The sequence below is a fragment of the Etheostoma spectabile genome, chromosome 4, assembly GCF_008692095.1.
Source record: "Etheostoma spectabile isolate EspeVRDwgs_2016 chromosome 4, UIUC_Espe_1.0, whole genome shotgun sequence".
NCBI lineage: Eukaryota > Metazoa > Chordata > Actinopteri > Perciformes > Percidae > Etheostoma > Etheostoma spectabile.
The window spans coordinates 2,982,827-3,010,281 of NC_045736.1; the positions used below are offsets into that span (position 1 = coordinate 2,982,827).

At 38.7% G+C, this 27,455-nt stretch overlaps 3 protein-coding genes across 15 annotated transcripts; 1 reads left to right on the forward strand and 2 right to left on the reverse strand.

Moving 5' to 3' along the window:
* Positions 1-1,247: 1,247 nt before the first annotated feature.
* Positions 1,248-14,100, reverse strand: parp14rs1 (poly(ADP-ribose) polymerase family member 14-related sequence 1). Of its 2 annotated transcripts, none has more exons than XM_032512914.1 (17): positions 13,853-14,100; positions 13,598-13,716; positions 12,999-13,029; positions 11,241-11,522; positions 9,532-9,756; positions 7,636-9,410; positions 6,650-6,880; positions 6,149-6,370; positions 5,659-5,737; positions 5,151-5,312; positions 4,813-4,875; positions 4,397-4,573; positions 3,960-4,178; positions 3,243-3,857; positions 2,869-3,005; positions 2,383-2,557; positions 1,248-2,070 (listed from the first exon to the last, which is right to left on the reverse strand). In XM_032512914.1, exons 1-17 carry the CDS (start codon positions 14,025-14,027, stop codon positions 1,787-1,789), a joined length of 4,971 nt encoding a protein of 1,656 aa, XP_032368805.1. In that variant the 5' UTR covers positions 14,028-14,100; the 3' UTR covers positions 1,248-1,786. The 2 variants fall into 2 exon arrangements, with proteins under 2 accessions (XP_032368805.1, XP_032368806.1); XM_032512915.1 differs by having other exon boundaries at positions 1,787-2,070; positions 5,151-5,297; positions 12,999-13,037; positions 13,603-13,716.
* On the forward strand, positions 13,617-21,129 carry parp9 (poly(ADP-ribose) polymerase family member 9). Of its 5 annotated transcripts, none has more exons than XM_032512942.1 (8): positions 13,617-13,638; positions 16,518-17,390; positions 17,715-17,930; positions 18,233-18,448; positions 18,756-18,816; positions 19,129-19,640; positions 19,880-20,039; positions 20,231-21,129. In XM_032512942.1, exons 2-8 carry the CDS (start codon positions 16,533-16,535, stop codon positions 20,503-20,505), a joined length of 2,298 nt encoding a protein of 765 aa, XP_032368833.1. In that variant the 5' UTR covers positions 13,617-13,638; positions 16,518-16,532; the 3' UTR covers positions 20,506-21,129. The 5 variants fall into 5 exon arrangements, with proteins under 5 accessions (XP_032368833.1, XP_032368832.1, XP_032368829.1 ...); XM_032512941.1 differs by lacking the exon at positions 13,617-13,638 and adding an exon at positions 13,922-14,175; XM_032512938.1 differs by lacking the exon at positions 13,617-13,638 and adding an exon at positions 14,041-14,294.
* On the reverse strand, positions 20,768-26,007 carry faima (Fas apoptotic inhibitory molecule a). 8 transcript variants are annotated; one of them, XM_032512974.1, is made up of 5 exons: positions 25,882-26,007; positions 24,744-24,890; positions 24,403-24,631; positions 22,948-22,997; positions 20,768-22,660 (listed from the first exon to the last, which is right to left on the reverse strand). In XM_032512974.1, exons 2-5 carry the CDS (start codon positions 24,855-24,857, stop codon positions 22,511-22,513), a joined length of 543 nt encoding a protein of 180 aa, XP_032368865.1. In that variant the 5' UTR covers positions 24,858-24,890; positions 25,882-26,007; the 3' UTR covers positions 20,768-22,510. The 8 variants fall into 8 exon arrangements, with proteins under 8 accessions (XP_032368865.1, XP_032368870.1, XP_032368868.1 ...); XM_032512979.1 differs by having other exon boundaries at positions 24,744-24,883; positions 25,882-25,987; XM_032512977.1 differs by having other exon boundaries at positions 24,744-24,894; positions 25,882-25,980.
* Between the last annotated feature and the right edge of the window lie 1,448 nt (positions 26,008-27,455).

Here is a 27,455-nt window from a genome sequence, read left to right on the forward strand (position 1 = left end):
AATGAATGCGAAAAACCATCGGATATTATAGGGGGCTGTTTGTATTTTGTGTTTGCTTTGCTTTTATAGCTTACATAACTGATGTATGCCTGTATCTCTGTTTCAGAACCACACACACCCCTTTACGCCAATAAAACGCCTAAAAGGAACATCTTGTCTGCCTTCTAATCGATGCCCCCCTGGTGGCCACAACCTTTTAAAGACCAGCCAAATACACAGTCCTCCCCAATCACCAAAACAATTTTATTTGCAGGCTATATGGAATTTTATTCAGTGACCGTGCAGTTTTTTTATATGATTTTGTTACCGTAAATGACTTTGTGCCTGCGCCAATCTTCAATAAACCATCGTCATAGATATCAGCAGTAGCCTAATGTCATTTCTGTTATCTGCGAAGCTCAAAGGCTTGACCTTTTACTATCTGGGTAACGAGACAATCAGAACATCCATGGAGATAAAAGTCAGAGGGAAATGATGCAGTAAGACCTACAGATGGAGCCAGAGTCCAGCACAGAACCCAGCCTCATTTTAATAAAGCTGTGGAACAGTAAGTCTGTGATTTCCTGGCCTGTCTGTATACTACTGCCACACACAGGAGGAACAATACTCATGCGTGCTTTGTTTATGAAAATGCAGCTCTTAAACTTTAAAATTTCAAGACCTAGAAAGCTGACCTCAATGCAAGTGCTTAAAAAAGTGTGAACATAAAAGATCCTGTTAGACTTGATACACCTAAAGATATCATTTCAAAGTATAGCATTCTAAGGAAACTTTTTTTGCTGATTCATTTCATATTCCCTTGGTAAATATTATACAAGAAAACTACTTATTGCCCAGTTGTAGAAATAAACGATAAACTAAATTGCTTTAAGAGTTAAAAATGAACCACGATTTAACATTAGGTGATGTTGGAAATATTCTGTAAATGGTGGGTTAGTCTTAGATGTAAAAGTAATCGTACTACAGTAACAAAACTTGCAGGCTTTTGCATGCATGTATGTCTTTAGGTTGTATTTGTTCCTGTACAATATGGAAATTGCTAATTTTCTTTTAAAAATATACTGTATATATTCAATTGGTTATGTAAAACTAGAAAAAAATAGAGAAGACAATGACAATGCGCAGGGTTTTACACAGATACAAAGATATGCAAGGAATAGGTTGGTTAGAATAAAAAAATAAAAATGAGTTTTGACGTTTGAACACAAATACATATGCTAAATATATAGAAAACAATCAACACAGTGTGCTTGTATTAACTTTTATTTGTACATGCTTGTTTACTGGGACAGCGGTAAACTTTCAATTTTGCTTTCAAAACCAAAAGTGATTGTTAACCTGAGACACACTTGCATACGCAGACGAGTTCTTATCATCCCATGATTTCCTGGAACAGAGCAGGTACTTTCCAGCAGCCTCCCACATACCACTAACAGTGTAAAATGTTCAATCAAATTACACAGTGCATAACATATAGGCAAAAATGTGTTTCAACAACCTGCTCATTGTCCTTTCATTCTTTGATTTCTTGCATAACTATTCTGTAGTATGATAAAGATTTGTTCAAGGCACTATATCCCACTATCATTACCTCCATAACTGACCATGGGATCATTACAGGTTGCTTGTAAACTAAATTATATAACAGAAGTATAAACCAAATGTCAAAAAAAGAAAAACATGAATTAGCTGATGATTCATAGCAAACACTTATATATGTTAGGTGTATGTAAGGCAGTGTAAAATGTAAGGCATTTGTATTAAGTTAAGGCTCAGTGCATGGCTGTCACTTGAATGTAATCAAATATTCAGGATAAGCATGGTTGTCGTGGAAGATAACAAACATTACAGGTTTGGCCACGTCGTTCACGACACTGTCGTACTTCTGAACGGAATTGAGGCTCTTGGCCGGCGGCTCGATCATGTTTTGTTGTCCGAGGGTGAAATCCCCGGTTAGCACTCGACAGAGGTACATGCACTTCTCCCCAGTTGGATTCGGCTTGGAGTAGGTGTTGGAGGCAGAGTAACTAGCATTGACAGCGAAGTATGTGCCATTGCCATAACAGGCAGCTGAAAATGCAAAATGATAAATTAATCTTTGAGGTAGTTTCATTTTCTTATTTGTTTTTGTCAAAGTAAATATTCAGACATAACACCTGTAGTATTCTGAACATCCATTCAAATTAAACTGGGACGGTAACTTCTTTCTAAACTTCTTTCTAAATATAGGTTCTTGTAATTGTTCTAAAGCAACTGAGGTACAGCATGACCAAACTGATTGTAAAATACTGCTATTACCTCTAATCAATACTACTAGGACTGGGCTGTGTCACACATTTTCGGACTAAAAAATGTCCCATGTTTTCAGCTTAAACTTCTCACCGTTCTTTCCTGCGTAACTCCGGTTGAAGCCGTGCTCGTTGATGTAGTCCACCGTGCTGTGGCAGGTACCATGGAAGAGACGTTTCTCGTTGTTCTGATGATTGTTTCTCCGGTCCATGTCCCGCTTCTTGATCTGTAGGCTCTTCCACAATACCGGGTTCTGGATCCTCTCGATCTAAGAGGAGGGAAGAGTACATTATTAAGTGTCTAAGTTTATGTCTATTACATTATCTGCTTGTCCTTTATAATGGATTTTTAATATAAAAAAATTGATGTATTTTCAATGTCAATGTATTTACATAGCATGTATAAAAACAACTGGGTTGACCAAAGTGGTCGAAAAGGTAAAAACAACATTAATGTAACAATCGAATAGAGAGTGCATCCCAAGGTGTATTAATTCCGCCTGACCGGTCATTTAATGTAGATTTAAAAAATAAAACACGAATAATTACATAGACTGAGTCCATGGTAAATGCAGTCTACCTTAATAACGGCTTGTTTGCATGTAGCCTGGAACAGATTCAGAACTTCATTGTGCTCCGTCGTCCCGGCAGCGATGGGGACAACATGACACGAGACGTTGGCTGGCATTACGTCCCAGTACTCAGGCATGTCTTCATCTAGTGGCGTAATAAAAAATTTCATTTTTTTGCACAAACATGTATTATTATATATGATAATTTATTTTTCTCAAACAAACAATATATGTAATAAATATATATATACAGTGTTCAGTCATTTCTGGTTTAATTATTCTGTCAGTTTCCCCTGTGTTATTGTGGATGTTAGGCAGGACGCAGAAGCACGGTCGCAACAAATAACATGTTTCTACTTATCAGAGGATACAGGTAAGATACCTTTTAGTTTGTCAATGCGCTTTATCTGCAGGGTGCGTCCCTGTCCATCAGTGGCTGGTCCCTTTGGCATGGTGACGGTGTAGTCTTGACCCTGGACTGTAACTTTTACATTCGGCAGCTGTTTTTCCAAAGCTTGCTCAAGGTTGAAGTTGCCCATTGAATCAAAGCTCTGGTACTGTGTCCCCTGCTGCAGGTACTGCCATTCTGCCACTGTGCCCGCCAGCTCCACTTTCTTCATCAGCTCCTCCTCATCTCTCGCCACCCTCAGCATCTTGTGGATCTCATGGCTGGCTTTGAGCACGTCCTTGCTGAGCCCCTCGATGGTGACTGAGACCTGGGCCCTCTTGCTCTCAATCTTTATTGCCACGCCCATGGTCTTCTGGATGTCAACAATGCGCTGGTGGTCCACATCAGAGAAGCTAAGTATGGCGTTGTCTTGAATGCACATGGTGTCTTGCTCGTGGGATAATAGGTCGTTGATCCACTTCTTGGCTGAGTCTACTTTTGCCTGTGACTCACCGCAGATGTGGAAGGCAGCAGGGTCCACTTTCAGAGCCTCAATGACAAAATCACCATTTTTTTGTGGCTTTTCATCACTTCCACTAATGAATATCGCTGCAAGATCAAATTCCAACATCAAAATCAGAAAGTAACATTTAAAAGTGATAATGGACTGAAGAATATGAACACCAAAATGATACTCTGCATTGTTCTTACATTTGATTTTGGAGCCAATGGATCCCCAGAACCCTCCTGTACCTTTGGGTGCAGTGGCTTCTCTTTGTTGCATACTGTTGCAGAACTCTTTTAGCATGGGTGGCTGGAAAATAACTATCCGAATTGTCTTCAGGGGGCCGGATGGGTACTGGGTCAAGACATCAACCACTGCATCCAACATAGCATCTGCCACTTGTCTTGCCTGAACATTGCCTTGACCTGAAAGGGTACAGCATTAATTACTTTTGCTACTAATTGTGTGCAGAAGCCCCAAAAGGCACTAGCCAAATAAAAAAAAGACATTGACACATTGCAGAAGCTGTAATTTCTACGTTTTGTACTATACATGTACACACACCCCTCAACCAAGAAATATTTACAGATGTACATGCCAAGACTTGACAAATGATACACGCCACATCCTGCATAGATCTCACCTGTGCCAATTGCAGGAAATGAGACAGAAGTGTGTGAGTTTTTCACACACATTTGTAGTGCATCTTTCACAACCTTGTTGATTTTTATTGGGTCCGTCTGTCCAGCTAGGTGGAGGATCTTCTTACACTTGAGGTTGCCTGGCTGGGTTATTATCATGCCTGTGTTGGGCTGGGCACCTAAAGGTGTAGACAATGGATTTGAATGCCTTTGAACCTTGACGTGCGTGTGTGTGTGTGTGTGTGTGTGTTGGTGTGTGTGTGTGTTGGTGTGTGTGTGTGTGTGTTGTTTAGGCCATATTCAGTTATGATTACAGAATTGGATTAATAATTAATTATTTATCCATGTCATTAAAGTAGCAAGCAAGGAGATTACTATACTGTGTTAGGTGTCTCTCTTTGAATAACTGTTTCCTTACTGAGGTTTTGGCATTCTGCATCAACAGCCTGACCAGCTGCATCCATAATGGCCTTTGACACTCCTAGAAGAAAGAAAGACAAACACAATAGTGTATAGAAAATCAATAAATAATAATATATAGATAGACAGACCTGATAGATAGATACTTTATTCATCCCGAAGGAAATGTTAGTATAATATATACATATATATTTTATGTGTTGGCTTGTAGTGGATAGTACTTTTTAAGGCATCATACCTCTCGTACTCTCCATTTCATGTACTTATTTATTTTAAATCTAAAAAGACTCTGAAACTGTTTTTGCGTTGTTGAAACAAGGCTAAGCTATCATTTACCTGACTTAAGAGAGAAGGATTCATTTGTGGAGTTGACGATAACATCAGTGGTCTCCTTGGTTATGTCTCCCGTGACAACCTGTACGGCCACACTTCCCATTTTGGTCTCATGCATTCCTGAGCTCGAGACAACTTTAGAGAAGGGACCTTGAGACCGTAGACATAGGAAAAGAATTAACAGTGGTGCAAAAGCCCCTTAAAAAACGCTTTTTAACACAAACCCTATTGAGTATTGTTGAAATTACAAATTAGTTTATCGACAAAAAATGTATAACTTTTTCATTACTGAATTATTTCAATCATTTAATTAAAAAAATGTTTTTTTCTGTTTCAGCTTTATAAATGCTAAGATCAGCCTGCTATTCTGCATATCATTACAAAATAAGTATGTTTTTGTTCGGTGTATTCAGTCGGTGTTTCAGTCAATAATTATATGTTATTTTTCTTACACGTTTCTAAATATATCATATATTATAATTGCACGTTAAAATGTTGCAACAATGCCTACCTGTACTTTGTGGGGAAGTCGTGGGCAACGGACCAACTGAGGCACTGGGGAACTTCTTTGTAAATTCATCACTAAAAACCTGGAGACAGAAGCACGGAGACACCTGATAACAAAACCCTCCCAAATACCACGGCACAACAGAAACACTGAAATGGCTGCCTCTTTGTTAACAGTGGTGTAGGAGGGAGTTATTATTAATGGTTCATACTTTTATAGTTGGCATTTATGGTGGGCATTTTTAAATGCATGCCCGGTCCCTTACTGACACACAACACAATAAAGTTATGTCTCTCAATTATTATCCTACAATAATAATTTAAGTCTTGTGCCATCATTGTTTTGTGCACTATTTCATGTGTATTTGAGTGCTTACAGGCAAATTAACCAAGAGTAAAATCTTTAAATTATAATTTTAAATGAATCTACTGTCAAACCTTATTTGAGTACTAGGGGTAGAGAAGTACTATAAAGCTTAGTTTTCTTTTCTTACCTGGATAGTCCGTGCATCTTGTGAGTATATGATGATCACGACCTTCTTCAAGTGCTTTGGTTGTTTCTTACTGCTAAACGCTAAGATTTCGTCCAACATCAATGATGCTGCAAGGTCTTTTGGGAAACCCAAGTTTCCAGTGCCGATGGCAGGGAAGGATATGGAGGTCAGACCACCCTCCTCTGCCTTGCCCAAGCAACCCTTGTAAATGCCACTCAAAATCTGGAAGGCAAACATAAATGCTATTAATATCTAGGTAAAATGTATCAAAACAACCCCTGCAACAAAGACATGACTTGTGGCCACAAACAGAGCAGACAATACAACTGATGGCAATCTGTGTTACACACGTTAGCTAGATAATGTTCTATAAGGACATGCAGAGAAAGGTAAGAGAAAGAATATGTAGATCTGAGGTATACATTTCTTTTTTTTTTTTTAGACCTTTCATCAAATTCCGATCATAAATATATAGAAAATATACATGATGTAAGATGTTACCTTGTCAGCTGTGCCTTTTCCCTTGTCCCAATGAGGTGCAACTACATGAAAGACCTTCTTGCTCTTCAGCTTGCAGCCATCAGTGACAATGATCTCACCGAAATTTCCAGTGGCATTATTTTCATTAACCAACTGCTGAAGTTCGGGTCCAGCCATATTTAGGATGGCACTGGAAACTGCCCCTCTGTTCAGTGCAAGATCTTCAAATACAGTATTCACAGTCACCTCCGTCTAAAAATGTGTAAACAAAATGTTATTAGTTGCATGTTCTTCCTTTTACAACATCTTTATTTTTAGATAAAGTAACGAAGGAGTCAAGAATCAGGGCTGTAAGAATCTGAAAAAAATCATTCAAGCCCTATAAGACTACATTCAATAATGGGGATACTTAATCCTTGTGTTGTCCTTGGGTCAAATTGACCCGTTTCAAAGTGTTCATACATCAGAAATATGGATTTCTTTCAACCAAATTGTCCAAAAATAACATGGATGATTCCATACAACATTCTTCAGGTAAAATTAATGATAACCTTTGTTGAATTTTGTGGGTGTTTTATTTAGTCTTATAGAATTTGAACTTTTTTTTTGTTGACATATACCCATCTATGATCCACTCAACATCCTCTGATCTTAACTATTAGCTAAAATAATTAATAATTTCTGCCTTTTTAACTAAAAACTTACGTATAATTTGATACAAATGAGGTTTGTTGACCATGAATTCCAAGAATAAGTGTAAAACCTATTATTAAACAGCTCAGGTTTTTTTTTTTTTTTTAAGTGCCAAAATCATGGAAAAAGTGACAAGTAAATCAGAAAAAGCGGAAAAAATCAATTTTGACCTGGAAGGGCAAGTTCATGGTTAATGGAAGACAACACAAGGGTTAAGGGCTAGAGTCTGGAGTTAATGTTACACACTCTGGAAGTAGGTAGTCCCTCTGCAAGAATGTTTCACTCTTAAATCAACTGTTGGAAACTGAAATTACCGTGGCATTCTCGATATTTCCTTTAGTGAGAGTGATGTCCAAGCCTTCTTTGGTCTGCACTTGTCCCAAGCAGTTTGGGTCAGATCCAGCATGTTTCACAGGGGACGACTTGGTGGTCTTGGTGGGTAGAGCTTTTTGAGAAAGACTGACACCATGATTTCCAAACTCCTGTCTGACAGCTGCCTTATCTTCTTTGCAAACGGCTATTTCCACTCCATCAGGTGTCTGAAGCTGATACACAGGCTTAGGTACGTGTCTGTGGGCCAAGTTGTCCTGTCCACCCCTAGTCTCATCAACCAGCTGGACCAGGCAGCCAGTATTATTAAAGAGTGAGGAAACATACATGGCTTCTTTATCCTGAAAGAACTTCTTCACTCCAGGCATGGGGACTTTTAATCTTTCAAAGAACACAGAAGAGACCAGGTTTTCCACAAAGGTCTTGCACTCTGTGACATCACCTCTAGAACCACTGAGACAGATGGCCTCCTTTTGGTAAGACACCACAACGTTTTCTGCCACTTGCTCTAACCAAGAGGTTTCATGTTTTTTAATGTATTCAACTATGGTGTTGGCCTTGACCACAACACTTTCTTCAACTTGAGCATTCTGAGTCAAGAAGTCATCAAGTTCACTGCTAACTGTTATGACCCTATCCTTGTGGCCAGACACCACCACTTGTTGCCCAGTAGTGTTGATTTGAATTCTTCTGCATGACGTATCGTCAGCATTCTCTAATTGTTTAACCAGGTTCTTCCACTCTGGCCTCTCCAGGACATTAATGTCTTCAACATCAGTGTATTGAGATATTAGCAGCCTCCCCAGGTGGTCTGCAGCATCTTTCAGATCTCTGTCGGAAGAAGCAAGGAGCTGCACCCTGTGTGCACTTATCTCAAATGCAGCATTTATTCCACTGGATATAAGGAGGTCATTTGTAAGCTCCTCTTGTTCTTCATCCTTCAACAAGTCAAGCACATAGTCATCTATTTCTAAATTCTGTCGTTTTAAGGCAAACATTGCATCATATATGACTTTGCTTGCTTCCAAAATCTCATCGATAAAGCCAGTTAGCATCAAATCCGGACTCTCTTTCCTAAATGACATTTTGAGTTCTGGGTACACTTGTAGCAGCTTGTTCTGAAGACCGTCTTGAGACAGGATGTGGAAAATTGACGGCGACACTTTGATCTCTTGGGTCACGCTCATTGTCTCCCTCCTCACCCTTTTGGCAATCTTGTTTACAAGTTCACAGAGAGTTTGCTCTAGTCTGTTGACATCAGCCACAAGACCAACCACTGATAAGACACCACCGACTTTATCAGGCACCACAACTACATCCTCATTCAGTAGCATCTCTCTGATCTTCTCCTCACACTCTTCCCACACTCTCTCTGGCTCTGGCTGAAGCTTTAGGGATTTGAATTTTGACAGAGCTTGTGCAAAGGATGACCTTACAGTATCTGTCCACTCTGTGATGATGGCTTTGGCATTCTTTTCCTGTAGTAGTGAAGATACGGGGCTCAGGCACACAGTAGATTTGGTGAGGTTTACACTGCAGAAGTCTTTTGCCAATTGACTATGAATGCTCTCTGCTGCTGATTGATTGTCATTTAGGTATCTCCAGACAGAGTTGTCAATGGGTTCCAAGACAGCAGCAGGGAGTTTTAGTGAGGGCTTATCTTTTCCATAAAGGGCCGTTCCCAAAGATATATAAAATGGATACACTTTGATCTCTTTCTGCTTGATGTGATGCTTCTTCTTCATGATTTTCTGAACAGCTATGGGTGGGAAAATTCCAATCAATTATTACATTGTTGAATTTGCTAGAATTCATATACAAAGGGGCAATTTCTAATGACATACAGTTCAATATTTAATGTGTATTGTAATTTGCATTACCTTTAAGGTCTTCAAAGGTGATGAAGAAAGACTGCTCTGCTTCACTAAGCACGATTTTTTCCACATCCCCACCTGCATGCTCAAAATATAGGCGGAGGTGATCTTCACTAATGTTTTGCATGTCTTCAACTACAACTTGTTTTGTGAGTTCAAGAGGCCGGACCGATAGTCCATTCTTAGCGAACGTCCTGTTTTCGGGGCATCTTGTCACGAAATCAGTGTTTTCTGTGAGATAGTGATAAAAAGGTAAGGTAGTTAGGCAATGACACTTTTAAAACACAAAAAATAAACAGCGCTTTGTGCTTTCTTAGCATAAAGCATTAGCCTTGTGGGGACCTTTCTGTAAAAGGAGTCAAGTTTTTATGAGCTGGTCCACATTTTGTTTGTACCTCAAGTGATTCATATTTTTCTCTGAATCATGCAGGCCTGATTGACAGCCAGCAGCAGTAATGAGCCAAGGAACGTAACAATGTGCCAACAAATGCAGGGAAAAAGACGACTGCTAGCCTGCAAACGTAATCATTAAAAAACATAGCTTTGCAAATATTTGAAGAGGGGAACTATATATGAACTTTGTTTCAAGATACAATGATTCACACACAGGCCTGTAACAATTATTACATAATTGTACTTTTTATTTTACATAGTCGCCGTTTCTTTGTTTAACCTCAATTAATTGATAACTTTAGCTAGGGTCTTGAGGCTTATGACTGGTAATTGTTGACTTTGTTTAGATGTGCAAAATTGTATTTATATACAAGTAATTATTGGCCAGACTATATATTTTTATTATTTCAAATTTTAGTTGTTGGCTCACCCAAACACGTTCACAGCTACAGAAATGACAAGGGGGGATACAGTTAGTAAAAATGTTTTATGATAATAATGAGGCATGGCTATCTTTATAGGCTGTTTACTTAAGGTTATTACATTATGTGGGTGATCACATAACGGGGCTATAATAAAAAGATGTATCCCGGAATGCATTCAAAACATTAATTTGTTATAAAAAAGTAATAAATGAATTCATATTTTTAAATTTGACTGATTATATTATTAATTGCAATTATTTCTGAGACAATTAATTGCACAGCCAAATTTGGAATTGTTACAGCTCTATTCACTCAATGCATTTTGGTGAAAAACACTGAATTTAAACATATTTACCAGAAAAATAATTTCAAATCACTTTAATTGTTCAGCGGTAGTTTCATAAAAAGTACATCAATTTGTCAGGTTCTATTGCATTGGTGATCAATAAGTGTATATTCTGGCATATATGTGGCACGTGTGTTTTCTGCTGGCAAACAGGAGGAATGTTATATTGCTTACTAGTATTTACCGTGAGGACACCTCTCTGTTCTTCATCTGTGCTGCTGCAGAAAGTCATGGTTGTGGGATTCATTTGTAATAATTGACTTTATTGTTATGCAAGGTCATGTTAGCTAGAGCCATCAGCTGTCTATTAATGTATGTCATAAAGTCATGTTTTCTCATGCAATTTCTTTTTGCAGCAGCAGCTGTTTTGTGTTATTTCCTGATGAGGATGAGGGCTGCTGAATATTATACAAGTGCATCTGTGATCGTCTTTAAAATTAAAAACTCAACATAAAGTTATCTTTCTGGAAGAACTATAGTATGATCTCACACACCCACACACACCCACGCCCACACACCCACCCATCCACACCCACACACACACACACTACCTTTTCCACTCTGGAATGTCACCACAGCAGAGGCGATGCCAGGAATGACTTCCAAAGTGAAGCTTTGGCTGGCAGATGGAGAGTCAAGATCCTTTAAAATGTTCTCCACCAGCATCTCCAAAAACTCCCGGTTCCACTTCTCTGGAATATTTTCTAAAACAGCCGAAGTGGAGCATAGCTCTTCGTCTGCGGTCTCATCTTCTCCGCCTTTCGCCTCTGAGTGAACGGCCGCAGGTGTGCCTTCATCGGTGCTCAACTGCTTGTTGATCACAGCAACATCCGCTGTTAATGAGACATGAAGGTTAAGTGACTGAACACACAGTTCTTAATGAGGTGAGATAATTTTACACTAAATACCAGCCAACCATGAAGGCAATCTCTATTTGTGTTTCTCCACGTTTGATTTATTTAAGTGGCCTCTTATTAATCAATTTTTCAAAATATGAAGTGGAGTTACTAGGTTATTGCAAGATTTATTTTACAGCCCCTTCTGCTTCCCTCCTGTGTCAGGTGCCAGCCTGGTAATATAATCTTGCTTTTCAGTGTTGATAAATATACACAGTTTCTGAAAAAAGATGTGACGCCTGTCTTAAACCACACAGTACAATATCAAAATGTCATGAAGCACAGTACTTGTGTTTTTACATGTCAGTAAAGACCATGGACCCTTAATATTAATGGATAGAGCATCTGGTTTGACAAAGTACCGCAAATGAGGAAGTGCCTTAAACCTGCACTCTATCTGAAATCCAGCAGGGAGCAATATAAAACACACTATAATTAAGCAATTAGAAAAAAGGTGAAAGAGAGTGACAGAAAGCGCTAGAGAGAGCGGGAAAGAATAAGTGGAGAACCATACAAAGGGAATCAAAATTGAAACTAACTGTATTTGTGCTTACTTGTGTGAAAGTCTGTGGCTAAGTTAACAAGTGCCCAAATGGTTCAAAGCCCAGTATGAAGGGGTAGCTATCAGTGGAGTTTTTTAATGCATGATTAGAAATCATCAGGAACATTTTTTTTTTTAAAGTTAACAAGCTGTCATTAAGAACAAACAAACCTGGAAGACAAACAAAAAGCCACAATGAGAATAGGTGTATGTAAAGATGGTGGCTTATTAACTTTGGAAGGAAACAATAATCGGTCTGGCAAACTCCCAGGTACTTTAAAGAAGATTTTCTTTTAAGGAAAATAAATTTGTCTTTTCTTTGGGCTTTTATTACATTATTACCTGAAAAATACATGGTTAAATTTGCTACTTCTGATGTATTGTGCAACAATGTGTGTCTGTGTCACTTAAAACTGTACTTATAAATCTTAGAGATTACTAATTGAGAAGACATTTCTTTCTGAGTTGAGGAATGCCTTCCTGTTTTCACGTCAGTATGTTTGAATGGTGGGTCGCAAAATGATCACAGAAAACTGTTTGTTTGGTGCTGGTTATATCCAGATAAATTTATAAAGACAACAGTGGTTAATAATTGAAACTAACTTTTTGCTAAGTACATACACAACCAAATGATTAACTTGTTATTAGTAGACTATATCTTACCTATGGATAAAACTGACTGCTGTATTCTAGTATTAAAGCTACCATAAATTCCATAAATCACATAGGCTACTACATGAGAAGATGTGTGTTTGTGTGAATCTGTTCAAGAAACAATTGCATATCTAAAATAAGTCAATATTGATGTTTAATCTGATCTAAGAAAACTCACTGTTACAGAGAAAGACACATTTGTGTTAAAGAGTACTTACATGTCTTGTTAAGTCTGCCAGATGGAGCTTCCTGTGTAGGATTGGAAAAGTATAAAATTAATCCAGTTTTTTAAATGTATAAATAGCATCTCATGCAACCAGTTTCCCATGGTACAATGACCTAAATGTCAGCTCTGGTTTGAAAAGGAATGAGTTTTTGTGTCAGGGAGTAAGGTCCTTACACAACATCCTTCCCAAGTTGTTTGTGCTTCTGGTTTGGACCTCTAAGACACCCAAACAGCAAAAACTGATAACGTTATAAATCTCAGAATGTGTCACCATCTTGAGTGTATGGTTAATCACATGACTACAGTGAAATGGAAGCCGTGCAAGGAACTATTCTCTTTTACTGCTTGCCTCACTCTTATAACAGCCCCTGATCAGATTCAGGGAAGGGAATGATCGCGCCAGTCCTGTTAATATACAGTGGATGGTCAGGAATGATATATCATTGCTATTTCATTTGAGGACAGGAACTGAATGTTATAGGAAACGATGGGAGATTTAACTTGCTTCGTGACCTCCCCTTCCCATGGAGGCTCCTTTAACACCCAAATGACAACATAGTCTGCCCAGGTGCACCTTTTTTGTACACTGACCTGAGTTGTGGTTGTTGTTTTTGGTGTCGTCTCATCGGTAGGTAAGCAAACTGTCAACTTTAACACGCCTTTATCCAAACTAATCTGATGTTCCTCTTTCCCCAAAACATTTCGCTGGTCTGTGGGGAAGAAAAAAAACATTCAACCACTCTCAGTAAAGAAATCGATGTATAATAGTAGTATCGAAACTTTACGTTTGAGACAAAGTAAAGGTAATAGCCTAAGCTACGGTCTAGTTTATCAGGTCAAACTTACCCTCCTCTCTGCGGAAGCGCAACACCGCTGTGCTGCTGCCATTTTCATGCTCAACTTTACAGTCGCCACCGTTAGACTTCTTACTTTGAAAATATTTGACTAATTTGTTTTTTAGTCTTGGTATGTTGTTTTCTTCGAGCCGCACGAGCAGAGAATACGAATATGCGTCGGCCATCGTCGCTGGTCCAACAACCTCTGTCCTGCTTTACTTTCAGTTTTGTTTCTTAGGAAATGAAACGGTAACTTGTGTAATTTGACATCGTCGTCGAGGGTTGCCATGAAGTGTTGACGCAGAATGTACTGCAGCTAAAGACAGGACACAGGTAGCCTATTATCGATTGAAAACAACCCGTCAAATAAAATCAGCACACCTTAACATCTTAACACCGCACCCCGTACTGTTTCGCTTTCTGCATTTCCTCGGTACTTTCCAGCGTGGTGGGTGAGTATTTTAATATCACAGCGACACTTTCGTTGGTCTTTTAAATTTGTTGAAATTAATATTAGTGTCCAAATACACGTTGCACTTAAAGTGTGGACTTAAACCTAGCTAGGTTAGCACAAAGCAGTTTGTTTTGTTGTTTCGTCAACACCGCATCAGCTCGCCCGCTCGCGCTGATATACAAAAAAAAAATGGCGGTTTATTATACGTATCTAAACCAAAAAAAGGTGACAGTAGGTAGTATTCTAACCTCTTTGTCTAAACTATTTTGAAAAGTCTTAATAAATGTTTAAACGGTGAGACGAATGCATACTAGTATGTGTCATTTGCACCTTTTTGTAGCGCCGTGTTCATGTACGCTGTAAACAATAAGAACTTACTTGATGTCAATATAATGCAAAGCAAACCAGATTTTTAAGTGCAGTGTAATGAGAGCAACTCAAGTGAGACAATACAGGACATCAGAAAACATAGTATATTGGGCAAATGTTTTGTTTTCTCTTTCTAGTTTACAAATTTGACATTTTACAAAAACAATAAAACACACTATCTTTCTTGTATACTAATTAACAAGCAGTATACAAAGCATGGCAGTGCGTATTCTATTCTTTTTTTAATAGTATGGCATGGGAACATCTTTTGGCTCTTGTCTTTTTGAGACAGCTGATTGAGGAATAAGTGGGATAACCTCGGTCACTGTCACTGTCTCCCTCTACTGGAGGGACAGGAAAACAGCACGTACGGTATATCTGTCTGGCTTATTTCTGGGTCTTGGTAAATTATTTTCCACATCCTCAAGAGTGCATTTCAAGAGTGTGTGTCTGCAGACCTTCACTGTGGAGTCTCCACTCCAATTCATAGTAAAATATTTCAGACCTGATAACACTGTCAATAGCAGGAAATTAAGTTGTGTATTAAATGTTCAGATTATCACATACGTCCACAAAACTATGATACAGTTCACTGTGCATTGGTGGGTTCCTGGTGCTGGGGCAACAGCTGCATCAGCAAATAGCCTCAGCTGAAGATGTGATTCCCAGCCGGTCTAATATAATCTACACACTAGGGGTGCAAAATATGTAGAAAGTACCGCAAAAGGTATGCAATATATATATATATTTTTTTTTTTAGTGGAGCGCTGCGTCCTGTCCATGGGCTGTGTAGCTTAGTTGTGTTTGATTTAGAGCCCTCTTGAAACGCTGTAATGAACATGTTTCATGGGCCAGTGGCCGCTCCATTTGCACACGTTAGTTAGGGGTGGGGGTAAAAAAAGACAGCATAGTATCGCGGTATTTTCAGTGGCAATACTGTATCGATACACAGACGCCAAGTATCGATCTCTATCTATCTTTTATTTGTCTGCTTTACAATCCCATTTTGCAGCAATAAAACTGAAGTGACATGAACAAACAGAGAAATGTATCGTTTTAGATGAAACAGATGTTGACAAAGTTTCCTTTTGGGGACATCATTTGAAATTGGGAAAAATTAGAAGTTGGAAAAAAGTTAGAAATTGCAAAATATCGCATAAAATTGCAATATGTTTAAAATCGCAATAATATGGTATCGTGGCATAAGTATCGTGATGATATCGTGTCTTGGGGCGTCTGGTGATTCCCCCCCCCCCTCTCTTTTTATATTATGACAGTCAGTTAAAATAAACCTTGTTGTAAGAAAACTTGTTTAATTTGTTAAATCTATTTTTATGCATTTTTCCGTAACTGTAATTTTACATGTTTAAAAAAATATCTAATATTGATATTGCAACATTCATAATCAATATCGCAATATCACATTTTGTCAATATCTTGTAACCCTACTACACACTTAGTGTATATTGGAGAGTTTTACCTATGGAATGATACGATGCTATTGAAAGAGCTATGGTGTGGTGCATAATAACCAATAATAAAATAATTCACACAGATTTTATTAAATGAAGTCTATGCCGCTCTTCCAGTTTGACTGATAATCCTATTTTGTGCCTCACCTGCTGTTACTCTTCAAACATTTTAAAGACACTTAAAATCATTTCTCTTCCACCATAGTCAGCATATTCAGCTTAATGTAATTATTGAGCATGTAATGACAATATCAATCATTGATTTGGCCTTTTTGCCTTGATTCACTTTAAAAGTGATGTATTCTAGTGCTGTGTATCAAATATATTAACCACATACTGGTGTCATTTTAAGATTTTACTCACACAGTGTTTTTCCATAGCTCTGTTTAGGAACCATGGCCAGTAAATTAGATATTCCTCTAAATGGACCTTCGGTCAACATAGTGAGACGATGTGGATCTGCTCTGAGCGATGTCCTTCAAAGCAAATTTGGATGTGTGGCCACCATTGATGGTGTGGATTTTGAAAGAGGTCCGAGCACTGTGCAGCAGAGAGGGCCACCCGTCGCCCCAGAGAAAAGGTTTACTGTGACGCTACGTGGAGGTGTTCAGGTGTCTGTGTGGAAGGCCGATCTCACCAGTTTCTCCGTAGATGCTGTTGTGAATGCTGCTAATGACCGGCTTCAGCATTATGGCGGCCTTGCTCAAGCTCTGTCCATTGTTGGGGGTAGACAAATCCAAAAAGACAGTGACGATTACATCAGAAAGCACGGTGTCTTGAAAACAGGAGATGCTATTGTCCTTGAGCCTGGGTTCCTACCATGCAAGAAGATAATCCATGCTGTGGGCCCATGTCTGCCAGGATATCCCACTAAGTCAGAGGTTTCGAGGGCTGAAGAGCTGTTGGTGAGGGCCATCAAGAGCATTCTTGACAGAGTTAAGGAAAATCGTCTGCAGTCTGTGGCCATTCCAGCTATAAGCTCCGGTTTGTTCAACTACCCCCTGCAAGACTGTGCAAACACCATAGTGACAACTGTGAAACGCTACTGTGAAGGTTCTCACTCTTCAGCATATCTTCCTAAAGATATCTTCCTTGTAAACAATGACGAGCCTACGGTCAGAGAAATGGAGAGGGCCTGCCTTCAGATATTAACCAACAGCAGAACCAGAGGTGATGCCAAAACCTCAACACTGACTGTCCAGTTAGGAAATGTCCACCTGACACTGAAGAGGGGCAAAATTGAGGAACAGCAGGTAAGAATCTGTAATGTTTCTTTGTTAATTTGTAAATTATTTACCTATTTTAGCCTATTTTAGAGCTGATCGTGTAAACAAATAATTCTATTTATTTTTCCACATTTTCAGGAATAATTACTAATACGCTTTTACTACTTTATTCACAAAGCAACAACAGTAACTGCATTGAACCCACTGGTCAGCATGCAGTTACTGTATCTTATTAGCTTCTCCATTGTTTAAGGAAAGGAAAACATATTAAAGTCACAGTATGTACCTATCACAATCTGCATGTTTTGCATTTTAATGTACCAACTATGTTTTTTTAAATTTATTTTTCAGACAGATGTCATTGTAAACACCACATCATCAGATCGAAACTTGAGCATTGGTCAAATCTCCAATGCTTTATTGCAGAAAGCTGGTAAAGGAATGCAAGAAGAAATTAGGATTGCCCCTCTGCAACCATATATCATCACCACAAAACCCTACAATCTGCTCTGTAAAGAGGTGTATCACACTTGTTGCACTGAAAAATGGAAAAACGCAGCGCAGCAGGTACAGTATAAGTTTAACTGTTATGGGGCTTTTAAGGAAAGTGATAGTTATGTTCATAGTCTGATATATCCAAAACTGTAAATAAATGAAATATGGCACACCTCAAAAACATATTCTATCTCATAGTGAATTTGTTTAGATTTGTCTTGATTAAGAGAGGACAAATTTCGAGTGTCATTAAATGGCACAGATGATTATGGAAAACCATACAACTAAAAGGCTGTTAAGAATTGTAACTACCTTACTATATACAAAGTGTTCAGGAGCTTGAATTTGTCTGTCCACTGATTCATTTATTACAGACTCTATACACATCAGTATCGAATTGCTTATGGTTGGCAGCTGCAGCTAAGCACAAGTCAATCTCCTTTCCTGCCATCGGCACCGGAGCCCTCGGGTTCAGTAAAAAAGAAGTTGCCCAGATCATGTCAGGTGCAGTGGCCGACTTTGCCCAAAAGTTCCCAGAGAAGATGGAAGTTCACTTTGTCATATTTCCTTCTGACAACGACACATTTAAGGTTGTATTGCAAACATACTTTCATGATATTATATTACCGTAAATGCGAGTTACCATTATGTAAATGTGAAATCTGTAATGTTTTAGTTAAATATCATTGGAATATGTGTTAGGTGGAAAGTTTTTGTTTTTTACTGTGGTGTGAGACACTCCCTGCACCTGCTGAGAACTCTCGATCCGGTCACACAAGTTCAGTTGCCAATACTCTCTAACTTACTAACTCAAGAAATGCAATATATTTTTTGTGAATGTGTCTCATACAAGATGGATAAATACATTTATATGTATTAATGACCTACTGTTTTTAGGCTTTTGACGAACAAATGGGATATCTCCAGCAAAAAGCATCTCATCCCGGCTTTACACACGGTAACACAATAACTGAGTTCTCACTCATGTACACGTTTTTTGATGCAAATACTTATGGAACGCCCTGTACAATTTGAAGCATAGCACGACAGAACACTGTTTTTGATTTAAGAAACAAACTAAATCTACATTGTCCTTGTAGTGACATCTATGTCAGAATATGGTTTCTCTTTATTGCAAAGGTTGCTATAGAAACCAGTTCAGCTAATATAGGATAGCTAATGTTAAAAGGATCAGATAGTGGAAATGCATGTTCGACCAAACCTATTGCGGAAAATATTAAACGAAAAAAATAATGATTTGTAATTGCAGCAGTGGACGTAATGATGTCTTCCCAGCCAGCATTTGAGTCCAGAGATGACTTCCGTGGCAAAAGAGGTCTCCCTCAACAGATCAGCCTGAACGGCCCCTCTGATGAAACAACACGTGAGGCTGAGCGTTGGCTCAATGGCCTACTCCTCCAAACCTTTGGCCCTGTTGTTATCCGCAACAACTTCATCCAGCACTTTGGCGAGAAAGAACATCTGCAACTATCCCGTCTAACCAAAGCAGGGGTTTCCATTGAGGAGTCCTTTGAGAACGGTCGTGCTGGGATAACTGTAATGGGGGATTCAACTGAAGATGTCGTAGTCGCTGGGCTGCAGGTGGAGGCCATGCTCTGCAGCATCCAGACGGAGTTTGTCACAGAGGAAGAAAATGCCATGCTTTGGGCTGTGTCAACCAAGGATGTGTCCTTTGAAAGAAAGACAGTTGACCAATCAAGCCCAGAGTTCTCAGAGAGATTATCTGCATTCAAAAAGCATGGGATGCTGCGTGTATTGAAGGTACAGTATATGTAAATACAACATGCTTGGTGGTGTTTTGTAAACTATAAAGCGTTGTCATTTAGTACACGTCACAATTAGGTTGTTAATGTCGTCATATGGTTTTATGTATTTGACTTAATCATGCTACACAGGCAGCTTCAAAGTGTTTGTACTAACTTTAAATACTGTTAATTGTAATTATCTACAAGTGTCTTATTTTAAACCAATGTGTGACCAATGAAATATTTTACTTTTAGGTGGAAAAAGTGGAGAACCCTACACTGAAAGTGCTCTTTAAACTCAAGAAAAACCAGCTCCACTGCTCCACCACACAAAAAATGTTTCAACGCATACCTGCACAGTTCTGTGGGATGGTTAGCCACATTGGATTCCATGCAGAGTACGCACCACCCGATGGTATGAGAATGCGACTTCCTAGGAATAGCATTTGATAGTGCAAACAAATTATTCCTGTTAAATAATATTCTAGTTTTTTTTTTTTTTATAAATTAGAATGAGACTTGCAGATACAGAACATTGTTAGAAAAGGAAAAATAGCAAAAACAATACAGCTTACAGCTATTTTTTTTATCTTCCTCTCAATATAGAGCCAGCATATGGAGAGGGCATTTACTTTGCCGGCACAGTGGAGAAGGCCATGGGAGTATGGAAGGAGCAAAAGGAGGAGTATCTGTACTTTGTGGAGGCTGAGGTGCTGACAGGAAACTCCACCCCTGGTAAACCAGGTCTCATTCTGCCACCTGCTGTGGGGACAGATCCACTAATCCTGCACGACAGTGTGAGTGGAGGACCTGATATCTCGGTCGTATTTAGTGGTTACCAAGCTCTACCCACATACATTATCACCTGTAAGATAGTCTGAAGGGGGATTTCTTCCCTGTTTCCTCTGGGTTTATCGTGTTGTTTGGAACAAATACAAGTGTAGCAATGCTTACCGTACTAGAGGAAACTGGACCATAGGAAGTTAAGATTCTTTTGAAAATGAGCTGATGTGCATTCTTGATTCATGTAATTGCTATTAGAATAAAAATGTTGCATTACTTCTTAAAATCCTAAAATGGAGCCATAACTACAATATTAGCTTATATTCAGCTCGACTAAGATGTTATTCGTTTTCAGCATCGGTAGCTTATTTTTTTCATTACTTGTTTGTTTCTTTTTGGGTGACTAGATTAAATTTATAGCAACAATAGCATACTTTTGCCACTGGATGAGCACTTTTTAGTGGCGCCACATGATACCATATATGCAAACAATGTATACAATGATAGACATAAAAATGATTTTATTTTGTTTAGAGGACAACTTATATAACCCTTCATATAACGGGCAAACCTGAAAAGCTTTGGCTACAAGAACCTGATTGTAAAATAAGTGTAAATTGTTTATAAAATTATCAAAGTCAACAAGGAAATTGCGATGACGCCCATTGGGGCAGCTGGTTGTCTGATGCTGATATCAAAATTAAAGAATGTTAAACCAAAAATCAATGAATTTGTTTTTCGTTGAAAGAATTTAGCAACTGACATCTAATTATGTTACAACACTACTTGAATAATATGGAAACATTCCATGCCTTTTAATACTAAATAAATAAATGTAATAATAATAATAATAATAATAATAAAAGCCTTAGCCATCAGTTGACAACTTCCACAGTTGTCATGGAGGCCTTGGTGGACTTGTAAGTTCATTCTTTTGTTCATGCTGATTATGGTTTTGTGTTTTCACTGTATTTTATGATTGCTCTATAAGTAAATGCCTCTTTTCTCAAAATGAAAGTATTTGAGAGACATTGGAAACATTTTCAACCTTTAATTTCTGACCATAACTTTCTAAAAAAATGTTTAGCTTAAATTCTGTGTCACCACAACATCTGGCCTTTACATAAAAAAAAGAGACTAATAATTTGACAGCATAACAGAATTCCACACATCTCTGAGAATGACACGGAATCTCCAAAATAGGTCTGGATATCAGTGACTTGCTTCAGCTGTCTATATGATTTATTACTGGCAATAATGTCACTACCTCATGATTGTCTATGAAACTTCAGTGTTTCAATTGTATACATTGTACCCTAGAATGTTTGACACATCTTCAGCAGTCTCCCAAAAGCTAATTACATATTACTGTAATACCAGCTGGCTGGACCCATCACAAAAAGCTCAAAAGAGAAATAAACAATGATCACTTCTGAGAATGGAAGTAATAATCTTGTGGCCTGCTAATCCTCCTGCTGCGCAATATTGAAAAATACAAGAAGCGAGCATGAAGAGCAGGGAGATTAGCTAGAGTCTGGGGTTTACTACTTATCTGTACAGGGGGTGGTTGTTTTCTCCAAAATGAAAACAGGTGCAGTACATCTCGGAATCCAGACAATGTCAGTCTTATCCACTATGACCTAAGTGAACACCAGCTGCAAAATGGCAACAACCACGGGGCAACCCAAGCCAGACTGAGTCAAAAGAAATATGACACATCTGGCCTCTAACGCTGATAACATTACTCAAATTGATAGCATTTCTATCAATCTACAGTACCAGTTTACAACTCAAAGTTTTTCAGTGTGAAGTTGCATTTTAAAACCGTTAATCCCTTTTTGAGGCTGAAATGTCTAGCTGCAACATCTTTTGTAAAAACTGCCCAGACTGCAGGTCCTGTCTTCAACCCTTGCTATACTATATTAATTATAGAACAACCCTTACAGGACCAATATATGGCCACCAAAATATAGGAGCGCATATTTCTGTCAATTGGTCCCCGACTCCAACTCTACTCTACACTCTGCCTCTATTTCACATAGATACAAAGTCACACGTATGAACCACATCACTGCTTTCATACAAATGTAAACGCACATACAGTCACTCTGTGCATTCAGCTATCTCTGTGCCATCCACGAGCAGCGTGTGAATGATCCCGTCTCGTCTCGTCCCGCTGCTCACAGCCTTCACGCAGCAGTTGTGGTCTCCGAGTGTGAAGTGGGTTTCTGTGCCGTCATCCACAAACTCCCCCTGCAGGTGCAAATCAGACAAAAAGTGTGACAAAGAAAAGCTAGAGGTCAGTTCCATATTGTCGGCTCTGGAGCTGCTGTGGATGCAGACGTCTGTAGAACCCCAGGATGTTTCAGGCGTTCTATCCAGAGAAGTAATGCTAGGGTTTCTAACTTCAGGAAACATGCATTCACAGCTGTTGATTTGGATTTCCGTTGACACCACAATTAAAATAGGATGTTTTAAATTCAATGGTGTATCTTTTTATTGCATTACAAATCAGTAGCAGGCACTGTTGTTGTACTTACTGCAGTCTCAATGTTTTGTCCATTACACCAAACGTCCATGGTGTCTTTCTCTGAAATCACAATTAGAATCAGAAAAAGGTTTATTGTCACAGTAAGTTACACTTTCAGGGGAATTTGCTTTGGTGATTGGTGGATACATAAACATACAGTATTAAACATGAATATGAAATAATGATTACAGAAACAAATATATACAAATAACTGTTGAAGATAAGAAATTAAAGAACTTCAATAGACACTGAATCAATGAAACGTTCCACTGTTAGGCAATAAAAAGCATTTGATGTGACTACCAGTTAAAAGTTGCTAAACAAGTCCCAGGGTGTGTACAGCCATGTTAGAGTCATTTGTTTCTAATGCTGTTCGAGTGTTTGAGTTCACGTGATCATCAGGTGGTGTTCCAGGACAAGAGAACAATGCCCTGGTTGCTATCTGTTCTGTGGATCACTTGCAGCCTTTCCCTGACACATGGCTCATCTAAGAATAGAAAAGATATCTAGAAGATCCACCCTCTTTTGAATAATAGTAAAAGTTTATATTTGCATACAGACTGTGGTCAATGTAAATCAAGTTTTTTTTGTTCATCTTCGAAAGATTCCTTCAGCCTAAAACATTTAACTTAGTGCAGCTAGCATTTTTGTAAAACGTACCTATAAAACAAATTTCTACTTAGAATGGTGTAGAATCTACTGATGCCCATAACGGCTCCGATCCGATGGGGACTTTACTGTTGAGACGTATGGACATTTATTGCCAACATCCAAGTTGTTTTGGGCATCACGGAAGTCGAATGAATGTAAAATCAATGTGAGCCTCAAAACTAACTAAATAACTTTTCTCAGATCTAATGACTGTCGATGGTCCCCAGTGGATTTCCTTAGCGAGTTTTGTCTTTACGCTTTTTGAGAGGTATTTATGTTTTAGATGCAGATATGGTAATATTAATGTTCCATATGACGCAAAAATTGCTCCATTTGTTTTTTACTGAAAAATGACACTTTTTTTGCGGAAGAATCCCTAAACCCCCCCACCAAATATGTGCACATAGGTCTTCCATAAACCTAGCTAGGAAAAACATGTGTTTATGGCATTCTAATGAACATCACTTCCTATGTGTTGCACATGCTTCAGCTGGCATGCACCTAATCTACTGTAAGCAGGATACTATGAGGATATAAAATGGATTAACTAAGATGCCAGAGTTGGCTGAAGATGGCTTAAAGCTGTTAAAGGCCCTAACCTTAGCTCCGACATAATGTTAGTGGGTACTTCTGAAGGGGCTGAAGTCACACTTTGCTAAATATCAATCCGATTTCTATACTGATTGATAAAGTGAACAAACATATGAACCCATATACTATACTGTAAGGTATATCATCATAATAAGCAATGACATCATAACTAGATGATGAGGACAGTGGGTGTATACTGTACAAACACAAGCGAGGCTCTCACCCAGGACCACCCTGCAGTCAGTGCCGTCCAAGTTGAGAACCCAGGTGCTAGTGACCTTTGATCTGTTCTCCATGTACTTCTTCAAGCTCTTCCCGTTAATCTCTAAGGTGTACTCATAGGCAAAACCACTGACTGCATCAATGTTGATGGTTGCTTTGGTCTCTGATTTGCCCACATTGAATGCCTCCTTCCCCACAAGTTTGAACATCCAGTCCCGTCTCAGTATCTCCTGCAGTGTGATGTGAAATCAAAACATTAACAGCTGACCTGGTAATGAGAAGCTGTCGTTCATAAAATGGATCATAATTAAATACTACATTACTAAAGAGCATGATCCATACCTTTCCATCAACGTAGATGACCCTTTTCCCGGTGGTCGTGCCATGTTCAAACTCTATCCGGTGGACTCCATCGCTCAGTGCCACCTCCCACACACCAGCAAGATCATTCGTCATCCTAACGTTACCTTCTTCAGACCCTGCTGGAAACTGAACACAAAGCAACTAACGTTACAATTAAATGTCAAGGAAAATACATGACTAGCTAACGTCAACCCCTGTTTACCTAGCTGGCTACCTAACGTGAGCTAAGCTAACTGAGCTGACGTTAGCTAGCAAATAACAAAGACGTGAACCTAATAATATTTTTAGTGCAGGTATAAGTGTATCTCCACCTGTAAGGTCAGACTATATTAACGTTATAAATACCGTAACTGGAGCGCATTTTACTAAAATAGTAACATTAGTTTACTCGTCATAGACGAAGGCTGACGAAAACGTGATAAGTTTTCGCTGTTTGTTGAATTACGACTTCCGTGTCAGGGTTTCTCTTTCACAATTATAGCTACAGCACGCAGTGTTTGAAATAACTGAAGACTTTTTGTGTTTAAAAAACAAATTAGTTGGCTCTCGTCTTGCGTGAGGTTTTACACTCGCAGTACTACCATTAACATTAGCAAACCATATGTATGTGGCAAATATTCAACAGAGTAATGAATATTTTACATACCCAGGATACAAATAGGTTTTTTTGTCGTGCATACGGCATACACATACGGCTACGGGCATACAGACAGGCTCCACATTCATATTTTCTTATTTAAAAGTTTCAACTAAATAATAAACACAAAATGATAATAATAAATAATAAGGCATATTTTCTCTTCAGAAAGACTCATAAGACAGTTACAAATGATGGGCCCTCCTTAAGCTTTACAAAGCACTTAAACATTAAGTTTCAAAAAATATAATAAAAAAGGATAAGGTAGTGGTTTTCTGTTTTCGGTTATCAAAAGTAGCTGGCCGCACAACATTAGGACTTTATTTTGAAGAAAAAAACGGAAGCATTAGCTGCGCCAGTCAAGCTTTATGGCATCTTTTCAGTAGCTCAGACCGCTAATGTTACCTTGTTTGCTATAAGAGGATAACCTCAGACATGCGCTCTGAATATAATCCTTCACTGTAGCTACATCTCGATTACCTTAATGCTGCTGAAGTAAGCGCTCTAGCTCGCTGGTTAACAGAAATGACCAGCAGGCCACTTTATTCACAGCTAGCTAGCTAGTTAGCTACTGCAGAGCGTCAACAGGCGAGCTGTGACTGTGTTGATACTATGGTAACATGATATTCTTCTACGTACATGCTAGAACACGCCTATTGGGGGGAAGAGCTTTTTAAAAATGTCATTCATGAGTCAATTAAGTGTTGTGTGTTGTAATATATGGGTGTAACCAGGGTTCAAAATGAGCATTTTTGTCTATCAGCCAAATGGCTAGTAAATGTTCAAATTGTACTAGACACTCCATAAATCACCATTGTTTTTTGGCTGGTGAGTGATGCAAATCTTGCATATTTCACCAGTATTTGGCTGTTGCTAATTTTGGACCCTGGTGGTAGCTTTACAATACGCTGTATAAAAAAGTTGTAGCAATAAAAGAAGGCGTTCATGAAACCTGGGCCAGGGTGACCAACTGTCCACAACCAGCTGGAGTGAGATTCTGATTCTTAAAGAAGGTAGCGTACAACATTTCAGGTGGAGGAACCCCAGTGTCAGTTTATCATTCTACTCCACAACATTTCAAAGGAAAATAATGTACTTTCTATTTCACTACATTGACCCACTGCTAGGAAAAAGCAGGTCTTAAAATGAGCTTTAGCTTGACCAGCTTTAGCTTTACAGCAGTAAACTGCTACTGTAGGCTACCCTAGCATTGATGCTTCAGAAATAATTCACTAATATACTGAGTACATGACTTGAAATACTTTTAGTATTTTCACATGGCAACATGACATCCTTCAAACGGGCGTGTGAATGCTTGCTCCAGTACTGTCTGCCCTCACAGGTGTTTTTATTCTGACCTCTGTTCAGGTCAAAGTTCCCTAACAAGTTCAATGGTTCAGTGGCTGAATGATTTGGTGGAAAACGGCTCCATCTTCTGGCAGAAGGGCCTTACGTCTAATGATATGGAACGGATTAATCTGAGTACTCGGAGGGAAAGCTGAGTGATAGATTATAAACCATGGGGTGACCTCTAGCTCACCCAGTAGAGTCCTGGGCAGCGGCCCGGGTTCAAATCAGAGTCCGATTTGATTTGATTTGATTATCTGTCCCGCGGCCCTTTGCTGCATGTCGTCCCTCTTCTCGCTCCCATTTCCTCTCTTCAAGCTATCTTGTCAAATAAAGGCCATACAAAGTCCAAAATGTATCTTTAAAAGAACAACAACAAAAACAACACACATGTAACATCACAGGGCTGACTCGGGTAACAAACCACTGTATTACTCTTTTTTTTTTTTTAAATGAACTTGATATGGTTTTGTAGTCAGAAGATCCGTTAAGAAGCATTCATTCTGTTTTGTTGTTCACTATTAGAGGCTGTAAGATCACAGGGTCATAGAAAGAGTGCCAATGCATTTTTGACATTAGTTGTAATTGATATTAACACTAATACTGTATAATGATAATACAAAATAGAACACCTTGACAGACAACATAAAAAAGCATATACAGGCTATTAAATAGATGACGTGACTTGTCAAATAAGAGAACAATGT

Excerpts from the sequence above, each read along its gene's own strand:
- faima (XM_032512974.1), bottom strand. The coding sequence starts at position 24,857 with ATGACGAATGATCTTGCTGGTGTGTGGGAGGTGGCACTGAGCGATGGA. Across the intron at positions 24,632-24,743 it reads TCATCTACGTTGATGGAAAG|GAGATACTGAGACGGGACTG; the intron begins GTATGGATCATG and ends ATCACACTGCAG. Across the intron at positions 22,661-22,947 it reads GACAAAACATTGAGACTGCA|GGGGAGTTTGTGGATGACGG; the intron begins GTAAGTACAACA and ends TTGCACCTGCAG.
- parp9 (XM_032512942.1), top strand. The coding sequence starts at position 16,533 with ATGGCCAGTAAATTAGATATTCCTCTAAATGGACCTTCGGTCAACATA. Across the intron at positions 19,641-19,879 it reads GGATGCTGCGTGTATTGAAG|GTGGAAAAAGTGGAGAACCC; the intron begins GTACAGTATATG and ends TTTTACTTTTAG. Across the intron at positions 20,040-20,230 it reads AGAGTACGCACCACCCGATG|AGCCAGCATATGGAGAGGGC; the intron begins GTATGAGAATGC and ends CTCTCAATATAG.
- parp14rs1 (XM_032512914.1), bottom strand. The coding sequence starts at position 14,027 with ATGGCCGACGCATATTCGTATTCTCTGCTCGTGCGGCTCGAAGAAAAC. Across the intron at positions 6,881-7,635 it reads GAAATATCGAGAATGCCACG|ACGGAGGTGACTGTGAATAC; the intron begins GTAATTTCAGTT and ends ACACATTTTTAG. Across the intron at positions 3,006-3,242 it reads GCGCATTGACAAACTAAAAG|ATGAAGACATGCCTGAGTAC; the intron begins GTATCTTACCTG and ends TTACGCCACTAG.